At 39.9% G+C, this 17,996-nt stretch overlaps 1 protein-coding gene across 1 annotated transcript in view; it reads right to left on the reverse strand.

The window, feature by feature from the left end:
* The window catches only part of LOC122799329 (oxysterol-binding protein 2-like), a 1,737,477-nt gene that overhangs the window by 146,783 nt on the left and 1,572,698 nt on the right, over positions 1-17,996 (reverse strand). Inside the window, exon 10 of the mRNA XM_044068308.1 lies at positions 2,166-2,261. Coding sequence (XP_043924243.1) covers positions 2,166-2,261 — 96 coding nt within the window. The remainder of the gene's footprint in view (positions 1-2,165; positions 2,262-17,996) is intronic.

Consider the following 17,996-nt stretch of genomic DNA (forward strand, 5'->3'; position numbering starts at 1 on the left):
GCTCTGATGCCCTAAGCACTCATCCATCCTCTTCAATGGACACATCAGTGAACAGATTGGGACGCCAATCTGCCCTCTGAATATATATGATCCATCTTTGCAATGGATTATGTAGAGTCAAAGCTGCCACAATGGCAGAGGATGGGGAACAATAAATCACAAGAATGCCAGAAGTCAGTAGATTCTTAGAGTCCCACTCTAAAAAAAAGAATGACAAAAAATTAAATAAATCCCATGCTTTGAGGAAACTTCACTCTATAACAAAGTATTAAATAGCAGGATACTGAATGTGTCTGTGAGTGTTGAAGGAGTGCTGGATACCAGGATACTGAATGTTTCTGTCAGTGCTGAAGAAGTGTCAACTAGCAGGACACTGAATGTGTCTGTGAGTGTTGAATGAGTGTCGGATAGCAGGATACTGAATGTTTCTGTGAGTGCCGGAGCAGTTTTGGATAGCAGAATACTGAATGTTTCTGTGAATGCTGAAAGAGTGTTGGACAGCAGGATACTGAATGTTTCTGTGAGTGTTGAAGGAGTGCTAGATAGCAGGATACTGAATGTTTCTGTGAGTATTGAAGGAGTGCTGGATAGCAGGATACTGAATGTTTCTGTGAATGTTAAAGGAGTGTTGGATAGCAGGATACTGAATGTGTCTGTGAGTCTTGAAGGAGTGTCAACTAGCAGAACACTGAATGTGTCTGTGAGCGTTGAAGGAGTGTTGGATATCAGGATACTGAATGTTTCTGAGTGATGGAGCAGTGTTGGATAGCAGGATACTGAATGTTTCTGCGAATGCTGAAAGAGTATTGGGTAGCTGGAGCAGTGTTGGATAGGAGGATACTGAATGTTTCTGTGAATGCTGAAAGAGTATTGGGTAGCAGGACACAATGTGTCGGTGAGTGTTGAAGGAGTGTCGGATAGCAGGATACTGAATGTGTCTGTGAGTGTTGAAGACGTGTCGGATAGCAGGATACAGAATGTTTCTGAGTGATGGAGCAGTGTTGGATAGCAGGATACTGAATGGTTCTGTGAATGCTGAAAGACTGTTGGATAGCAGGCTACTGAATGTGTCTGTGAGTGTTGAAGGAGTGCTGGATAGCAGGATACTGAATGTTTCTGTGAGTGTTGAAGGAGCGTTGGATAGCAGGATACTGAATGTTTCTGTGAATGTTAAAGGAGTGTTGGATAGCAGGATACTGAATGTGTTGGTGAGTCTTGAAGGAATGTCAGATAGCAGGATACTGATTGTTTCTGTGAGTGTTGAAGGAGGTGTGACAATGTAGTCTGGTGCAGGAGGACAGCATACCTTTACTTAAAAGGATGACAGATACATGTAAAAGTCATACAGAAAAGGAGATGGTGAAGTTAAAAATCCCACTGGACCTCCAGCAATCACAGTAATGGCCCAAATAACTCTTGGCAGAATACAGGATTTTTTTATTTATTTAATGTCATAAAGGGGTAGAGGCAGAAACTAAACTATGTACAGTCTTTATTTACAGAGCATGTGAAGATAAAAGGTGCCAGTGACTTTACTTCTCACAAATTCTGCTTCATTGTCTACCTAGTGTTGTATGGACGTTTTACAAGACTACGGCATTTGTTACTTAAGTAATCCTGTCAATGCTGCTGTCTTTCTGTTCTATGATAACATCATTGAAGCTTGGCAAATATACATTAAGAAGTATTGTTTACACATTTCTAAAGTATTACTTGGATTCAGAAATATGCAATTACACATAGATGTTAGCCCCGGTTAACTGCTGTGTTACAAGATGCTTGTTCTAGTGCCAATGCATACAAAATACAGTGATGTTAACCAGACTTTAAAGTTGCCCACATTTATAATTGCATCAGAAATCCTCTCAGCTGAAGTTTTATTTATTTTCTAGTGAGCATTAACCTACTGAACCGTCAAGCTACAGAGGGAGAATGTGAAAATTCACAGCAAAGACCTTCGACCAGTTTCTGTCAACAGGTGTCACTGTGATGCTACAAAAAGCAACATGGGAAGCAGACATAATGCTGATGAGAACATTTCTGTTAATGTGTTTCGTCTGCTAGATGTTTCAGCTTCCAGTGAATCAATAAACAAGCGGCAAACTCTCCCTTTAAGGCTGAATTAGTAAAATGTGCTGGGAGCTTTACAAAAAAAAAACACTTACCTTTCTGGGTATATCTCTTGAGAAATAGCTATAGGGAATGAATTTCAGCTGACATTTGTCTTTTGTCTTGCTGTTAGCAATTTCAATTTCACCAGACTGTGAAGAAATGAGAAACTGGTTAGCTGGAACTGTGGAAAAGACAAAACCAGAAACACATACATGCTAAAAATGTTATCTGTAGTGCAACTCAATGCTGTGCCCAACAAAGGAAATTAGCAATGAAATGAGGGGTTCCAAGAAAATAAAAATAAAGCAGCACAAGTTAGTGGTTTACCTGTGCAACAAGATGCTCAAGCTACCGCACAATTTACCTGTCTTCACCATATGTTATTTCTTCTGAAATTCTATAAATAATAGAATGCTGTAACACAAAAGTAATCCATAACCAAATAAAAAACTCAAATGTAAATACAAAAGTATTATATACAAAACACATATGCATATGTGCGCACAGACAAGTATGTATGCATGTAATTGTTTATATACATACATACACACACACACATGTATATATATATATATATATATATATATATATACATATTTATATACAAACACATACATACACATGCACATACACACACATATATATCACACATACACATGCATGTACACACACACACATATACACACACACACACACACACACACACACACACACACACACACACACACACACACACACACACACACACACACGCACACATACAAATTTCTTGATGACTGTACTGTAGTAGTATTACTAACAGGTGAGATATTCAGCCAAGAATAGCTGTACATCCAGTCAGCATACAAAAGCCTAGGCACTTTCCTCTTGTGCCATATGTCTGATGTATGACTTCATCCTACAGGAAGCAAGAGATATATAAGGGGAATACAGATGGGCATTGCCTCAGAACCTTCTTGCCACTGAACTATCATTTCAATTTTGGACTGTCAGATATATGAGTTGTGCCTCTTCCTTAGCCATTGGCCAGACAAGTATCCCTGCTGGGGATGTTTCGTCTTCTAATTTATTTGTTCTTAAAGTTTTTGTACATGTCATTAAAGAGAGGAAAAAGTGATTGTGGGGGGCAAATTACTCACAGACACTACCATTTGAAGTGTCTTTTTGCTTAGGCATTAAGCACAGCTATAAGGATTGTTTTATCTGCCAGTCATTTATTCCTAAGACACTTCATACACATCTGTCTTCTTGAGATTCAAAGGCTTACAGAGCCAGAGCAGGGAAAAATGGCCTCTTGAGTCTTCATCTACCAACATCCCTCCAATGCCAAAGAAGTCTAAGAAACCAAACCCAAAGACTTCAGCTATACAGCTGGACCCAAACATCACCATTGTGTCTCTTGATGAGAACGCAGGCCATCCTGTTCATACAGCTCCTCCCTCTGTCATGACTCTTATCAGAGGTCTGATACTGTCCAGCTTTCTGGCATGTCTGTTGCATCGCACCAATTGTCTGCTTCTGGTGAGAAGGAGAAACTTTGGGTTACTATTTCAGAGGGAGATGAGTGGATGCCTCAGCTCTAAGGAAAGAAATTCCCAGTTCCTTGAGTGAGGTATGTTAGGGCATGGTACCATCTTATTTTGCAAAGGCAGACATCCCACTTAAGAAGAAGCAGAAGTTTACACGTACTCTTTCCCTGGGTCTATATCACTTAATCAAACTTACTATTATCATCAAATACCTATTCATCGACCCCTTTTGTTGAAGTCATAAATCAGTAAACAGACTTTTAATCGAAGTTTTTTCCTAGGGAAAACCAACAGTTAGCCACCATCTAGAATTTGCCCTTTTCCCCACTGTAGTGTGATGTGATCTCAGAGTTGGTATATTTACTTAGGGAAAGTGTGGGGGGGGGTGAAGTCCCCCACTTGAGTAGGTTTTAAATGTTATGACTTTTTTCGAAATCACGAGGGTAACCTACCATTGGTTGGCCCTAGGGAAAACTTTGATTAAAAGTCAGTTTGCTGATTTGTGACTTCAAGAAAAAAGGGGTCAAAGTATAGTATCTGATGATTAGGAAGTTTGATTAAGTGATAAAGACCCCTTTCTCCTCAGATGTCTAAGGATCCTCAGAAGGAATGGCAGAATTTGATAAAAGGGCTTTTCGAAGCTATTATGTTGTTGAAGCTTCCTTTATTTTTTCCGGCTAATTTTGCTCCCCCATTCTTTTCCTTTTTCTCTCAAAAAGCAAAGAATGGTTTCCGAAGAAGAGGAAGATTCGGAATCTAATGGGAAGAATTCCTTAGCCTGTTCTTCCCAAATTCATTCCCCAGTGGCTTAAAACTCAGATAATGAGGTTACCTTGTTTCCTGATTTCCCTAAAGAAGACCTCTCCTTTGGAGATGCAGCATTTTCAGTGGGAAGGTTCCAGATTATCTGATACCCAGATAAGATACTATGCAGTTTGGAAATGGGGGTGCCTAACCTCTCTGCTATTCCTCCTGTTTTGCAGGCTTTATTGGATCCTTTTTCCTACTGCTTCTCTTAATCCTTCATCTCAGCCGCCTGCCACAAAGAAAACTGATAGATTTTACAAGGTCGAGAACTGAGAAGTTCTTATGTACGAATCCTACCTTAGATCCAGCTATCATTTCCCTTTCCACTGAAAGGTCTGCAAAACTCTTTCCTTCCTTCCTCTAATGATACATAAAGGTAGCAACGCTACTAGTAGATACTGCAAAAATGTGCATACCCCTGCAACACTGTCTTCTTGGCAATCAATTAACAAACCCATAAAATCAGATATCTTTTGTCTAGTCTGACTAATTTGGGTAATGTCCTCACAGATCTGGAGGACTCAGACATTAAATGTTCTGTATTGCCCCTTCTTAACTCTGCTTCTCAAGTTGTCTAGAATTTTAAGTGCAGCTATGATGCTGCTGATGCCTTTTCTAGAGCAGCTGCTGCTGGGCTTATTCTCATAGAGTCTCATGGCACAGATTTCAGCCTTTATTTAAGGATGTCAAAGCTATGCATCTGGATTCCCCTTTGGATAAGCAGCATCTTTCTTGGTTCTGCTACTGCAGAAATTTTTAAGAACGACAATAACAAACTGTAAAAACAAAAAGCAGCAAGGAAAACAAGTAACTCCTTATTCTTTAATATAGTGAAGTGCTTTTCATTTGCTAAATTGCAAACTTCATCAGACAAAAGAACAATAAAACACAAGTGCCTTAAATACCATTATACAGCTCCTACCCCCACCCAAATTCAACTGAAAAAGGAAATGATGTCACAATTAAGTTAATCATTTGCTAATAAAATATTAAACATTATATTATTTAAATTAAACTTGCCCACTTCCTACAAAAAATATTATGTATAATATATAAACAACTTGTACTGAAGGAATGGTAAAAAATTAGCTTAAAAGACATAAATACATAACCCCTACAAAACAGCACGTCTCCTACAAAAAAATACTTATTAAAATACATTTTACCTCTCATTGAGCCAACATAAGATATAATATTTATAAAAACAAACATTATACAAAAAAAAAAAAAAATATATATATATATATATATATATATATATATATGTTTACATGAACAATTATCAACCTACCTGAGCAATGCTTTTAATTTCAACAGACTATTAATTGAACAATAATCATTAAGTCCTGGCCAAGCATAAGAATGCAATGTCAGTTGCCGCATTAATTCAGCCTTTTCTAAATGTAGCATCCATGGACCTCCCCTAATTTGTTCCTTAACTTGCTGAATACCACACAACTCAAAATGATGCCCTCCATATATATGTACATGCTTGGCAAGGGCACTTGTTAGATTACAGTTTTTAATAGCATACAGATGCTCATATACCCCTTCTTTAAGAGATCTCGTAGTCTTACCTATATAATAGGCCGGACATTGCCTGCACTTAGCCACATATACTACCCCCTTAGAATTACAATTCAATTTATGATGAATAAATTATTGATGATGAGACTGCTATCTGTAATAATTTTCAGGAGGGGATTAGGATGATAGCAAGGAGAGGTAGGAATATGAAGAATCTTACTGAGACATGCCATAATAAAATTATATCAGGAGAAGGCATGAAAAAATGTGGGATGTGTCATTTTTGCAAGTTTATGTATCAAGGTCATTCAGTCGAAATCAATGGCATAAAATATTTTATTCATCATAAACTGAATTGTAATTCTAAGGGGCTAGTATATATGGCTAAGTGCAGGCAATGTCCGGCCTATTATATAGGTAAGACTATGAGATCTCTTAAAGAAAGGGTATATGAGCATCTGTATGCTATTAAAAAGTGTAATGTAACAAATGCCCTTGCCAAGCATTTACATTTATATGAAGGGCATAATTTTGAGTTTTGTGGTATTCATCAAGTTAAGGAACAAATTAGGGGAGGTCCATGGATGCTACATTTAGAAAAGGCTGAATCAATGTGGCAACTGTCACTGCATTTTTATGCTTGGCAGGGATTTAATGATTATTGTGCAATTAATAGTCTGTTGAAATTAAAGACATTGCTCAGGTAGGTCGATAATTGTTCATGTAAATATATATATACATATATATATATATGTTTTTTGTATAATAATGTTTTTATTAAAATTATATCTTATGTTGGCTTAATGAGAGGTAAAATGTGTTTTAATAAGTATTTTTTGTAGGAGACGTGCTGCTTTAAAGGGGTTATGTATTTATGTCTTTTAAGCTAATTTTTTACCATTCCTTCAGTACAAGTTGTTTATATATTATACATAATATTTTTTGTAGGAAGTGTGCAAATTTAATTTAAATAATATAATGTTTTATATTTTATTAGCAAATGATTAATGTAATTGTGACATCATTTCCTTTTTCAGTTGAATTTGGGTGGGGGTAGGAGCTGTATAATGGTATTTAAGGCACTTGTGGTTTATTGTTCTTTTGTCTGATGAAGTTTGCAATTTAGCAAAAGAAAAGCACTTCACTATATTAAAGAATAAGAAGTTACTTGTTTTCCTTGCTGCTTTTAGAAATTTTTAAGACTCAACAAGGGAAGGGTAAGGTCATGCAATATTTTAAACAAATCTTCCTTCCTCTTGTTCCTACGTGCCAGAGAAACTTCCCTTCCAGGGTGGTCCCTTTGTTCACAAAGAACAATAACCATCTCAGAAGGATACAAACCCTAATAAAAGAAGACTTCACGACTAACATTTCTAAACCCTCTTTTCCTGAAAAACTAGCCTCCTTGTAACTATCTACTCTTGCCTTCCCCTTTTCCACCTCAGCCATTCCCAGGTTCCTCTGTCTCAAAAGCTATCTCTGTCCTTTACAACCTTACAATCCCAGCATCAGACAAATAGGTTCTGTCCAACATTCAAAACAGCTGCAAAATGTCTTGGATTGTTCCCGTTTGTCTCATGTTTTCCCACGCCTGGTCCAAGCCAGATTCACCTTATGCTCCCTTTTCTTAAATACCACTTTACTCAGGAGATAATAGAATTTCTACCTTATCATCTAGTAGGAACAGGATTTTATTCATGAATGTTTCTAGTTCCCATAATGTATGGCAACTGGAGACTTATTTTGGACCTTTCTCAAAATTTTAAGTCTCAAGATGTTGACCCTGCAATCTTTATTTCCAGTTATCCTTCCCCAAGCGTTTTTGGTGACACTGCATTTAAATTCCACTTACATTCATATTCTTAGTCATCCAACATGTAGGAAATACTTAATGCTCTGTCTCTCTTCATATCACATTCAGTTTTCTGCTTTACCCTTTGGTCTTTCAACTGCCCCAGGTGTATTCACAAAGTACCTAACACCTGTTATTGCCTTTTGCAGACTTTGCAAAATTAAAAGCTTTCCTTATCTGGACAATCTCCTAATTCAGGCTCCTTCCCAAAAGATTTTACTAAGAGATTTGGATTTTGTTATGACTCTTCTGAGCAACCCGAGGTTCATCCCAAACCTCAAAAAGTCTTGTTTAAGTCCATCCCAGGATCTGATTTTCCTAGGATGAAGACTCAGTACTCTGTCACTGGCAGTTTTCCTTCCTGCAGACAAAGTTCTCTTCCTCTAAGATTGCTTTCAAAACCTTCTTCTCTTGACTGTATCCTCAGCAGCAGTCATTTTGAGAGCCCTGGGGTACATCGCATCAACAATTCCAATGGTACCTTATGCCAGACTACACAAGAGGAAGAAATAGTGGTATCTCAAGTCAATTTGGACTCAGCAATGCCATTAATTAACCTTCCTGATTCTTCTCATGCCTTTCATCAAGAAGGAATTTCTTTGGCGGATCAACCATATTTCATAACCAGATTTCATTCAACCTAGGAGTGCCTTTTCTAGGTCCTTCCCCCTGCTAGGAACTAATCATAGATGGCTCAGATCTGGCATAGGGAGCTTGTTCTAAAAGTATCAGTCACCGGGGGCTTTGGTCACTTGCAGAGAGAAAGGACAACATAAACATAAAGGAAATGAAGGCTCTAATTCTAGCTCTTCAATATCTGCTTTATCTCTGGACTCCTGGCACTCTTCAGATTATACAGACAACACCACAGTAAAGCACTACATAAACAAAGAGGGAGGTATCAAGTCTTTTAACCTCTGAAGACTAGTTTTGATTGCCTGGAATACAGCAATTCAACACCAGCACTGTACTTCAAGCAGCGCATAGCCATCAGAAAAGAACACTGTGGCAGATTTTTAGAGCAGATCCAGGCCAGACCCTCATGAATGGATGTAGAATAGGGTGGTCTTCTTGGAGAATGTCCATCAGTGTGGTATGCCCCAGATAGATCTTTCTGCCTCTGCACAGAATGCTCAGGCTGTTCTGCTCCACAGTGCCATGCCTTCAGGCTTGGAGAAGAGTTGCTGTATCTTTTTCTTCCTTCAGTTGCAGATTTCTGATCATAAGCAATTTGGCATTATAATCACTAATCTCTATTTCTCCCTGGTATATAGGATTATGTCTTCTCTAATTCTAGTCTTGCAATCGTCGCAACTAGCTGCTGAATCAGTGATAACATCCTTTAATGTGTGATGAAGCCCCTCAATAGCTCAGTCCTTGAATAGTGGATTTGTTAAGGAATAAGAGAGAAACCTCCAGTACTTTAAACTTCCTGTTGTCCCTGGCATTCTGAAATTACCTGTCAACAGAGAATGGTCTGAACAAAGCAAAGGACCAACCTCTATGTTATCTACAAAATACGTAAACTCCTTTGAAATGTATCTATTTTAGACCATGTTTTAAACCAAGGAGAATAATAATAAGGTTTTGGCATGATGACTCACTGCCACGCTCTACATCCCACAAAAACTTTCTTAGAAACTATTCAGCAGATGACCTGTGAACTTTCTTCACACCCTGGTTCACTTCCAGGGGTCTTGGGATCATTTTCCAGTTCCCCACTATCATTACAAAACCCTCAGCAAAAGCCATAACCTCTGTCAGGATGCTTCTAGTATCCTCAATGGGTGGTAGGTAAATGGGAATGGTAGAAATCTTGAAACCTAAAACCTTTCCTTTTATACCTGCATACTTTCCATCCAATGTTTCTAGAGGGTCAAATGGTCAAGACTTTTACCTTAGCAGCAATACTACTCTTCTATTACCACCTAGCACTACTTGGACAACTAGAAGCAACAAGAATCTGATACCCTCTTTTCTCCACTTTGCAGTGCACCTGCACCCATAAATGGGCTTGAAAAAGTAGAACAACTAGGTCGATCTTGGTGGGCTACAGACAAAGTTGTCTCCTTTTTGACTGTATTGTTTAGGCCATTTACATTCCAGCTAAAAACTGATACCGTGGTTAACCTTTACCAATGCTACAGCTACAGTCCAAATCTAGTTTGGCACCTCTGAGTTACCTGGCCCGTAACAAACCCTCTTCAGGCTCGCTCACTTTATATATCTAACCCTATGCTCCAGTGATACCTTTCAGAAGTAAGAATGCATTAATTTCTCATTGTCCTAGACTGCTTTTCTAGCAGCTGAGTCAAACTACTTGCAGAACAAATGATAACTGAAGCTCTGATGAGTGAAGCTCTGTATAACTGTGCAAGAACAAAACATAATCCTCTCTCTGCCCTATTAACAGCCAAAGTATGTACTGCTAACTTCCAAGGTAGGAGCCAAAGCTCCTAATTCAGTGCTCCCCAAATGCTGCCTTTTACCAAATAATTGATAAATGTGATGCACCATCATCTTGAGAGACATTCATGCATCCCCCCTACAAGAGATGTGCAATTTAAAGTATTTTACAGTAAATAACAGGTTTCAGTTAAAAAAAAAGAAGTGTTTTCATAGTACTGTGGTACATTCAGAGAGGTATTTATATAGTTTTAAGTCTAACATGTTTTAATGTGATGTATGTACTGAAGAAGTAGCCAATATTTTCCAAAATGACTTATCCTGGCTACGTTAAAAAGCTACACTTACACTTAGTGGCCAGCTATGTCTTTAATTGTTAATAATGGGTTGGTGATAGCAAGTTTTTTTGTGGGTTCCAATCATACTAACTGTACATTTCTGAATGTTTATTGGCTATTCATTGTTACAGGCCTAGTTCCACACTATACTGAAATTATTTAGTAGAGCTAGATTAGTGTAGAAGATCGGTGTACCTGTAGAAGTTCCAAAATGTCTGCATTAAGTAATACATTCTGAGCTGAACAGACTGAATAATAGGTCATTAATGAACAGTGAGAATAATAATGCCCTGATACTGACCCTTGTGGTATCCTCTTTGAGGAGGTGGCCAGATCTCTGTGATGTCCAAAGGGTATGACAGTATAATGAAAGAGACACTTGGGTTGAGAATGATGTCTTTTCTTTATGGAGATGTCTGACTTAGAGACCAGGACAAACAGACTGCTCCATTCACTCCAGGACTCCTCAATATTTCTCATTTTAAGCACTCCTCTCACTTTCTTATCTATCTGCTGACTGGGTATGAGACCACTGACCATTTTCAGGACAGATTCAAGAGAACCATTTGGTTAAATGACTTGCTCAGAGTAATTCAGTAGGCAAATGAATGAGGAAAGAATTAACTCACATGCCCTGAGCAGGGAAAGCAGTGCATTAATAGCTCAGAGCTTTAGCCCTCTATGCTAACTACCAGGCACTTTGTTACTTATCACCTTTCTTTGGCACTTTGATGCCCTATATGGTTTTACATTTACTTCTCTCCAGGCACCGTTTCAATGTGATGCTGAATTGTTTGTTCTATTAGATAACTCAGAAAAAAACTTTGTAATTCTCAAAATAATTCTTTCTCGTCTTGTCTCTGTGCCTCAGACAAAATTTTGTCTACATCAACAGTGAGAACAGTATTTTCTGGTATTTCTCAGCTCTCTCACCTCCTAGACTAACTACAGAAGTCTCGGCTTCCCTTGATGGTTTTAACACATTTGTGTGATATATTTCACTCCAGTCTTTTCTTTCTAGTTGCTTCATCTTGTAGTTCATGCCACTCATTTTCTCTTTCACCTTAAAGGGTCCCTGCCATCTAGCTACAAATTTATTCTCAGTACACTGAGAAAAATCACTTACACTTTGTCCCACTTTAAACTCTTGGAGTATGACATCATGGTTATAACCCTCCACTGCATTTCTTGTGCCCTTTACTTTGTTCCTGTAATACTAGCATAACATTTTTAACATATTCTGCAAGTTCATGAAGTGTGCTATTCACTTTTCAATGCATTTTTTTCCTCTTCCTCTCATGTCTCCTTGGCTATGTCTAGCAAGTCTCTGGGATATTTCCCATATAGTAAATTAAACAGGTTAATTCCTGTTGAAGTTTGTGGCACCTCTCTCACAGCAAACAGGAGATGGGGACCATATCTCTCAATTGTATTGAATTCCTCTGTATTTACCAGTTTTGAGGGCAAAATAATGGGGTGCCACGAATTCCTGAGTGGCCCCTTCAATTCTTGGGTTTTTTTTCCAAATTTTTTTTCAAAGTTGAATTTGTTGCTGACATTATCACGTGCAGGGGCATGCGCGATGATGTCAGCACTGTGAGGCAGACTACTAGCCTGTTGAAAACTCGGCTGAGGGCTTGGACTGTGTTTGTTTACCTTATGCATGTTCATGTTGTAGATTTAGGAGAGCACAGCAGGCAGCAGCAGCAACATGCTAGTGGAGCAGCTGTTACACTTACTTAGTTTTAAGATTTAAGTTAACTTAATCTGCCAGCCAAGCCCAAGAAGAAACAAGTGCTTTCTGGAGTGCAGTGAGCAGAGCAAAGTACAGTTCACCCAGCGTCTGCACTTCCAAGAATCCCTGACCCAGGATCAAGAAGAAAAAATCCTCAATCTCCTCTGGCTTCAGGTACAACAATTGAAAAAAAAAATGCATACTGTAATATATGCTCCAGCCCCAGGTAAGTCCTTCATTTATCTAACAGAAACTGTGTCTGTGACTGCCTGACTGCTGAATTGTTGACATTATTTACTATGGTTGCAAAAAGTTTCAACTTGCAATTGCAAACACATTTTAGCCAGGCCAGCCATCAGTTCGTACTTCGCACTGCGGTGGGTATTTGACCACTGAAGATACCACAACAACATCCCAGAAAGCTGTTGTCTGACCAGGTATTTGTCAACACTTCAGAGTATTCATATAGGGGGAACTAAAAGCTACAAAGCTGAGAACTGGGGCATTTCAAACTAAAGGATGCAATTTTATATGTTTTAACGTAATGCATATGTTCACTTTTTTCAACTGAGCTTTTTAACCAAACTGCTGTTTCGTTATCAACTGCTGGTGCGATATGCAGGTATAGGTTAACAATGCAGTTGCAGAACTTGTGGTTCATTTTCTTTGTGCATATGCATTATCATTCATAGCAGTATGATTTTTTGACTTGAGTTTGACTTGAGTTTTTAATAAAGCTTTTGTGATTTTTATGAGTGTTTACTTTAGCCGTGGTTCTGAGTTACCTTTTGTTTTTATTGGCTTGCTCTTTTGGGATTTGCAGATTTTTGTTTCTCAATGCACATTATTTTGGTGGTGGGGATGGGGCAAATGATGTTTGCACCACCCTTTCCTTTAATACTGTTTTTTCCAAATGCATGTGAGGTCAAAACACCTATTTTATGAGATCACTTCAACAAACCACAATTAAAACAAGTATATAGTAATTTGCAAAATCCCTCCACTCACTGTCTCTGCATTTTCTGTGTGCTTCTACCAAAAAACAAAAAAAAAAACAAAAAAATAATCCTTGTTTTCCCGCCTCTCCTCGACTAGTTTAGACCAGTTTACAGGCATTGCTGTATTCTGGGCTGTGGTGTAGTTCCTGTGTTGTCCATTACCTTACTTGGATAGAGGGAAGTTTCTTTGCTCACCAGTGGGAGTGGGGAGCCTTGAGCAGCCTACCTGTCCCTGTAGGAAGTGACCTCAGCACAAGAAGCTGTAGTAATTGGTTGTTTTGGACCATTTCTAGCTCTTTTGTAGTTCACTGTTTAAAATCCGCCTCTGGGCGTTTTTTCTGGCTATACTGCTCAGACAAGCTCCTTGTGGTTCTGCAGAGTGGTCCTAGCAGCAGGGAACTCAGAAAAGCGACTACTTTCTGGATTTAAGTATCTTTGCTTTTTTTCACTTGGAATAGCTTCTGTAGCTTACCCTGAAATAGCTTGAACTGTTTTTTAACTGTTTGCTGCATTATTTTAAAATCTGGACTTAAAGTTACATTTTAGTCGAATTTGATCGAAAGTTTGTCTGTTTGTTTGCTTAATTTAACTGTGGAGGCTGCCCACTAAAGTGTGCTAGCCTGTGTAACTAATTTATCACTGTCTCTGCATTTTCTGTGTGTTTCTACCAAAAAAACAAAAAAACAAAAAAATAATCCTTGTTTTCCCACCTCTCCTCGACTAGTTTAGACCAGTTTACAGGCATTGCTGTATTCTGGGCTATGGTGTAGTTCCTGTGTTGTCCATTACCTTACTTGGATAGAGGGAAGTTTCTTTGCTCACCAGTGGGAGTGGGGAGCCTTGAGCAGCCTACCTGTCCCTGTAGGAAGTGACCTCAGCACAAGAAGCTGTAGTAATTGGTTGTTTTGGACCATTTCTAGCTCTTTTGTAGTTCACTGTTTAAAATCCGCGTTTGCACGGCTTTGCACGGTTGTGCGCATAGCGCAGCGCTGGTTAAACTTTTTCTAGCTCCGCCAAGTCTGCTCTTCAAATTTTCCCTTAAGGAAGCTCTACTCTTAGTATAACCAGACTACTTACTATATTATAAGCCTAGCACTTGTTCTCAATACCTCTCTACTAAGTAAGCACTCTCATACTAATTAACGCACTGTATCTACTTACCACCCCTATGAATATCCACTTCCCTTAAAGGTACAGCACTCCCTTATACTGTTCTAACATGTCGAGTGGTAGATTACTGGCGTCGTTTCCAGTTCAGCTGGTCAATCTGGGTATCTTGAGACAATGATACAATTGTCTCATGTACACAGACAACCCTCTCCTCCTCCCAACAAACACAAATACATGTGAGAGATGCAACTATATAGCCAAACTGGAGGCTGAACTCTCTCAACTCAGGGCTGGCAAGACCAGACAGGAGGAGATGGCAACCACACACACAACAATCCCAGTCCCACATAGACCTACCACAACTGCAAACCAAACACATAAAAACACAAAGACATACTCGGAGGCTCTAATAAAAAACTTACCAAAACAACAGAGGCTCCCAAAGCAGACATCCAAAAATCCACCACCTCAAAACAAAACACATGCAACACATACTTCAATAAATCAGTGTGTCAACCAATCACAGCCCTTAAGGCCAAACACCTTGCCTGATACACTAGTAATAGGTGACTCTATAGTCAGAGACACTGATGTCCCACTGACCAGGCTGAACAAGGAGAAGGTGACTGTGAGCTATCTTTCGGGAGCTAGAATCCGCCACATAACACACGCACTCAAGTCACTCCAAAGCAAGTACAAATATGACTCCGTCATTGTCCATGCTGGTGTGAATGACCTGAGACGTACCTCCCTGGACTACATGAAAAGAGACATAGAGGAGCTCTCCGATTATGTAGCCCAGGCTGGTATGACCCTGACCCTGAGCAGCATCTTGCCCTCACCAAGAATGATACCACAATACAAAGACAAGATGATCAGCTTTAACAATTGGCTCAAGTACTGGTGTCATTCTAAGGGGATCCAATGTCTGTCTGCCTGGGATGACATGTTGGACAAGCCACGCTGCTTAAGGGATGGCTTACACCTGTCACGACTGGGCTTCCAGATATTGGCTAAGGCTCTTGCCACCCCATAGTGCCTTTTTAGGCAAGGCTCAAAAGACAAACCCACCTCCTTAGAAAACAATAATGGAAAAAACTAAGGGTAATGCTGCTCAACGCCAGAAGTCTAAATCTCAAGATGCAGGCACTTGATGCACTCCTCAGCATGGAGAACATTGTCTTCTGTGCAGTAACTGAAACCTGGTTCAAGGCTCCTGAGAGCACCCCAGCTACCAGGCTATACCTCGTATCATGTTTTTCGCCCCAAAACCCGGGCGAACCACAAAGGAGGGAGTGTCCATATTCATCAAGGACACCCACACCTCCAGGTTAGTAGCAACACATGAAGCATCAGAGACCATACAGGTGCAACTAACCATAGGCAAAACTGCTATACAACTGGTAGCATGTTACAGACCACCCTCTCAATCTCAAGAACCCCACTCAGCCTTCCTGAAGACATTGGAGGATATGAATGTATCACAAAATACCATCATACTGGGAGACTTCAACTACCCAAACATAGATTGGGTACATTATTCTAGCCCTAATACCCTAGCCCAAAGGTTCCTGGAATTCATAAATTCAAATGCACTGGAACAATTAGTCACCTCTCCCACTAGGGGAGATAATATACTAGACCTGATTATCACAAACATGGGGACAAAATGCTCCACACCGGAAGTATACCCCTCACTAGTGAGATCTGACCACAAACTAATCACCCTGGATATACATATCCCACCTCCACCCCCAGCACAAAAGACCACAGTGAAAAACTTCTCAAAAGCAGACTTCACTCTTCTTAAGACTGAGATGGTATCCTTTAAGCCCACTGTGCCAGTGGATACCACATCCCACAATGCCGAATCCTTCACAAATGCTTTCTATGGACATCTCCAAGAATGCATTCCCAAACAAATCCAAGTCCCTCTCCACCAAAGGTAAGCATCCTGTCTGGTGGACCTCAGCCATAAACAAATTGTATAACAAAAGAAGGAAGCTACTGCACGTCAGAGCAAAATCCCATGAAGGGAAGACTTCTCTGATCAAGATTAGCAGAAAACTACGTTCTCTCATAAAAACATCCAAGGCCAACTTTGAGAGAAAAATCGCTAAGGACACTAAAGATAACCACAAAGCCTTCTTCAGCTATGTTAGAAACCTGGGTGGAAACGGTCAGATATGCTCAGAGTTGGTTCACAACAATAAAAAATACACTGAACCCACAGATATTGCCAACATTCTGGCTGACAGGTTCAGTGCAAATTTCTCCCCTCCTTCACCCCCAAAAGAAGAAATACTTATCCCAGCTGAATGTAATCTCCCTGTCATCTCAGATGTCCAATTGAGAACCGCCCTAAACAAAGCAAAAAACACAGCATCAATGGGACCTGACGGTATCCCGGGTTGCGTGTTACGTGAACTCCAAGAGGAGCTAAACCCACACATAAAAATGCTATTTAACCTTAGCCTTACTTCGGGATATGTACCTGAACACCGGCGTACAGCAACAGTGGTCCCACTCCACAAGGGTGGTGCCTCTACAGACCCTGGAAACTACCGCCCCATAAGCTTAACCAGCCTGGTCTGCAAAGCTATGAAAAGAATCATTATGGAACTCATAAACAGAGACATAGGGGACCTACAGACACTTGACCCCACCCAGTTCGGCTTTGTAAAGGGCAGATCCTGCTTTTTAAACCTGGTTGACTTTTTCGAAACAGTCACTAGAGCCATTGACGAGGGCAAAGCAGTCCATACAGCATACCTGGACTTGGCTAAGGCCTTCGACACAATACCCCACTCAGGCATCATAGATAAGCTCAACAGCTTAAAAGTAAACCCTTATGTCACTAGATGGGTTGCAAACTGGCTAAAGGACAGAACCCATAAAGTTAAAATCGCTGGAGCAATGTCAGACTCAAAGCCAGTCACAAGTGGTGTCCCACAGGGATCTGTCCTGGGACCCCTCTTGTTCGGCATTTATTTCTCAGATGTTAAAGCAAACATGGGAGGGCTGTGGCTGACAAAGTTCGCAGATGACTGCAAACTAGGCGCCATAGTCGATACACCAGCAGACACACACATCCTACAAAAGGCCTCACAGGAGCGGACAACTGGTGCCGGAGTCACGGCCTTAAACTAAATGCCAAAAAATGTATAGTCATCCCCTTTGGGAAAAACAAAGTACCCACAAATTATCACATAGACAGCAACCCACTGAGTACGGAAAAATTAATCAGAGACCTAGGGACCCAAGTCGACAGCGACCTCTCATTTGATACCCATGTTGCCAAAGTGGTTAGAAAAACATTCTACCTTGCACACCTCATCATGAAGGGATTCACATCCAGATCCAAGGATGTCATTGTACCCCTATATTCCTCCCTCATCAGACCCATGATTGAGTACAATGCCCCATTTGGTAGGTATGTACCTCACCCGGCATTTGCAACAGCTGGAGAGACCACAAAAGTACCTCACCAAGAGGATCAAGGGTCTCCAACATATGTCTTATTCTGCCAGACTAAAGAAACTTCAGCTCTATTCAGTAGCATAAAAAAGAAGAAGCGTGGCT

This window comes from Protopterus annectens, chromosome 4.part0 (assembly GCF_019279795.1).
Source record: "Protopterus annectens isolate FY-2018-M chromosome 4.part0, PAN1.0, whole genome shotgun sequence".
Classification (NCBI taxonomy): domain Eukaryota; kingdom Metazoa; phylum Chordata; order Ceratodontiformes; family Protopteridae; genus Protopterus; species Protopterus annectens.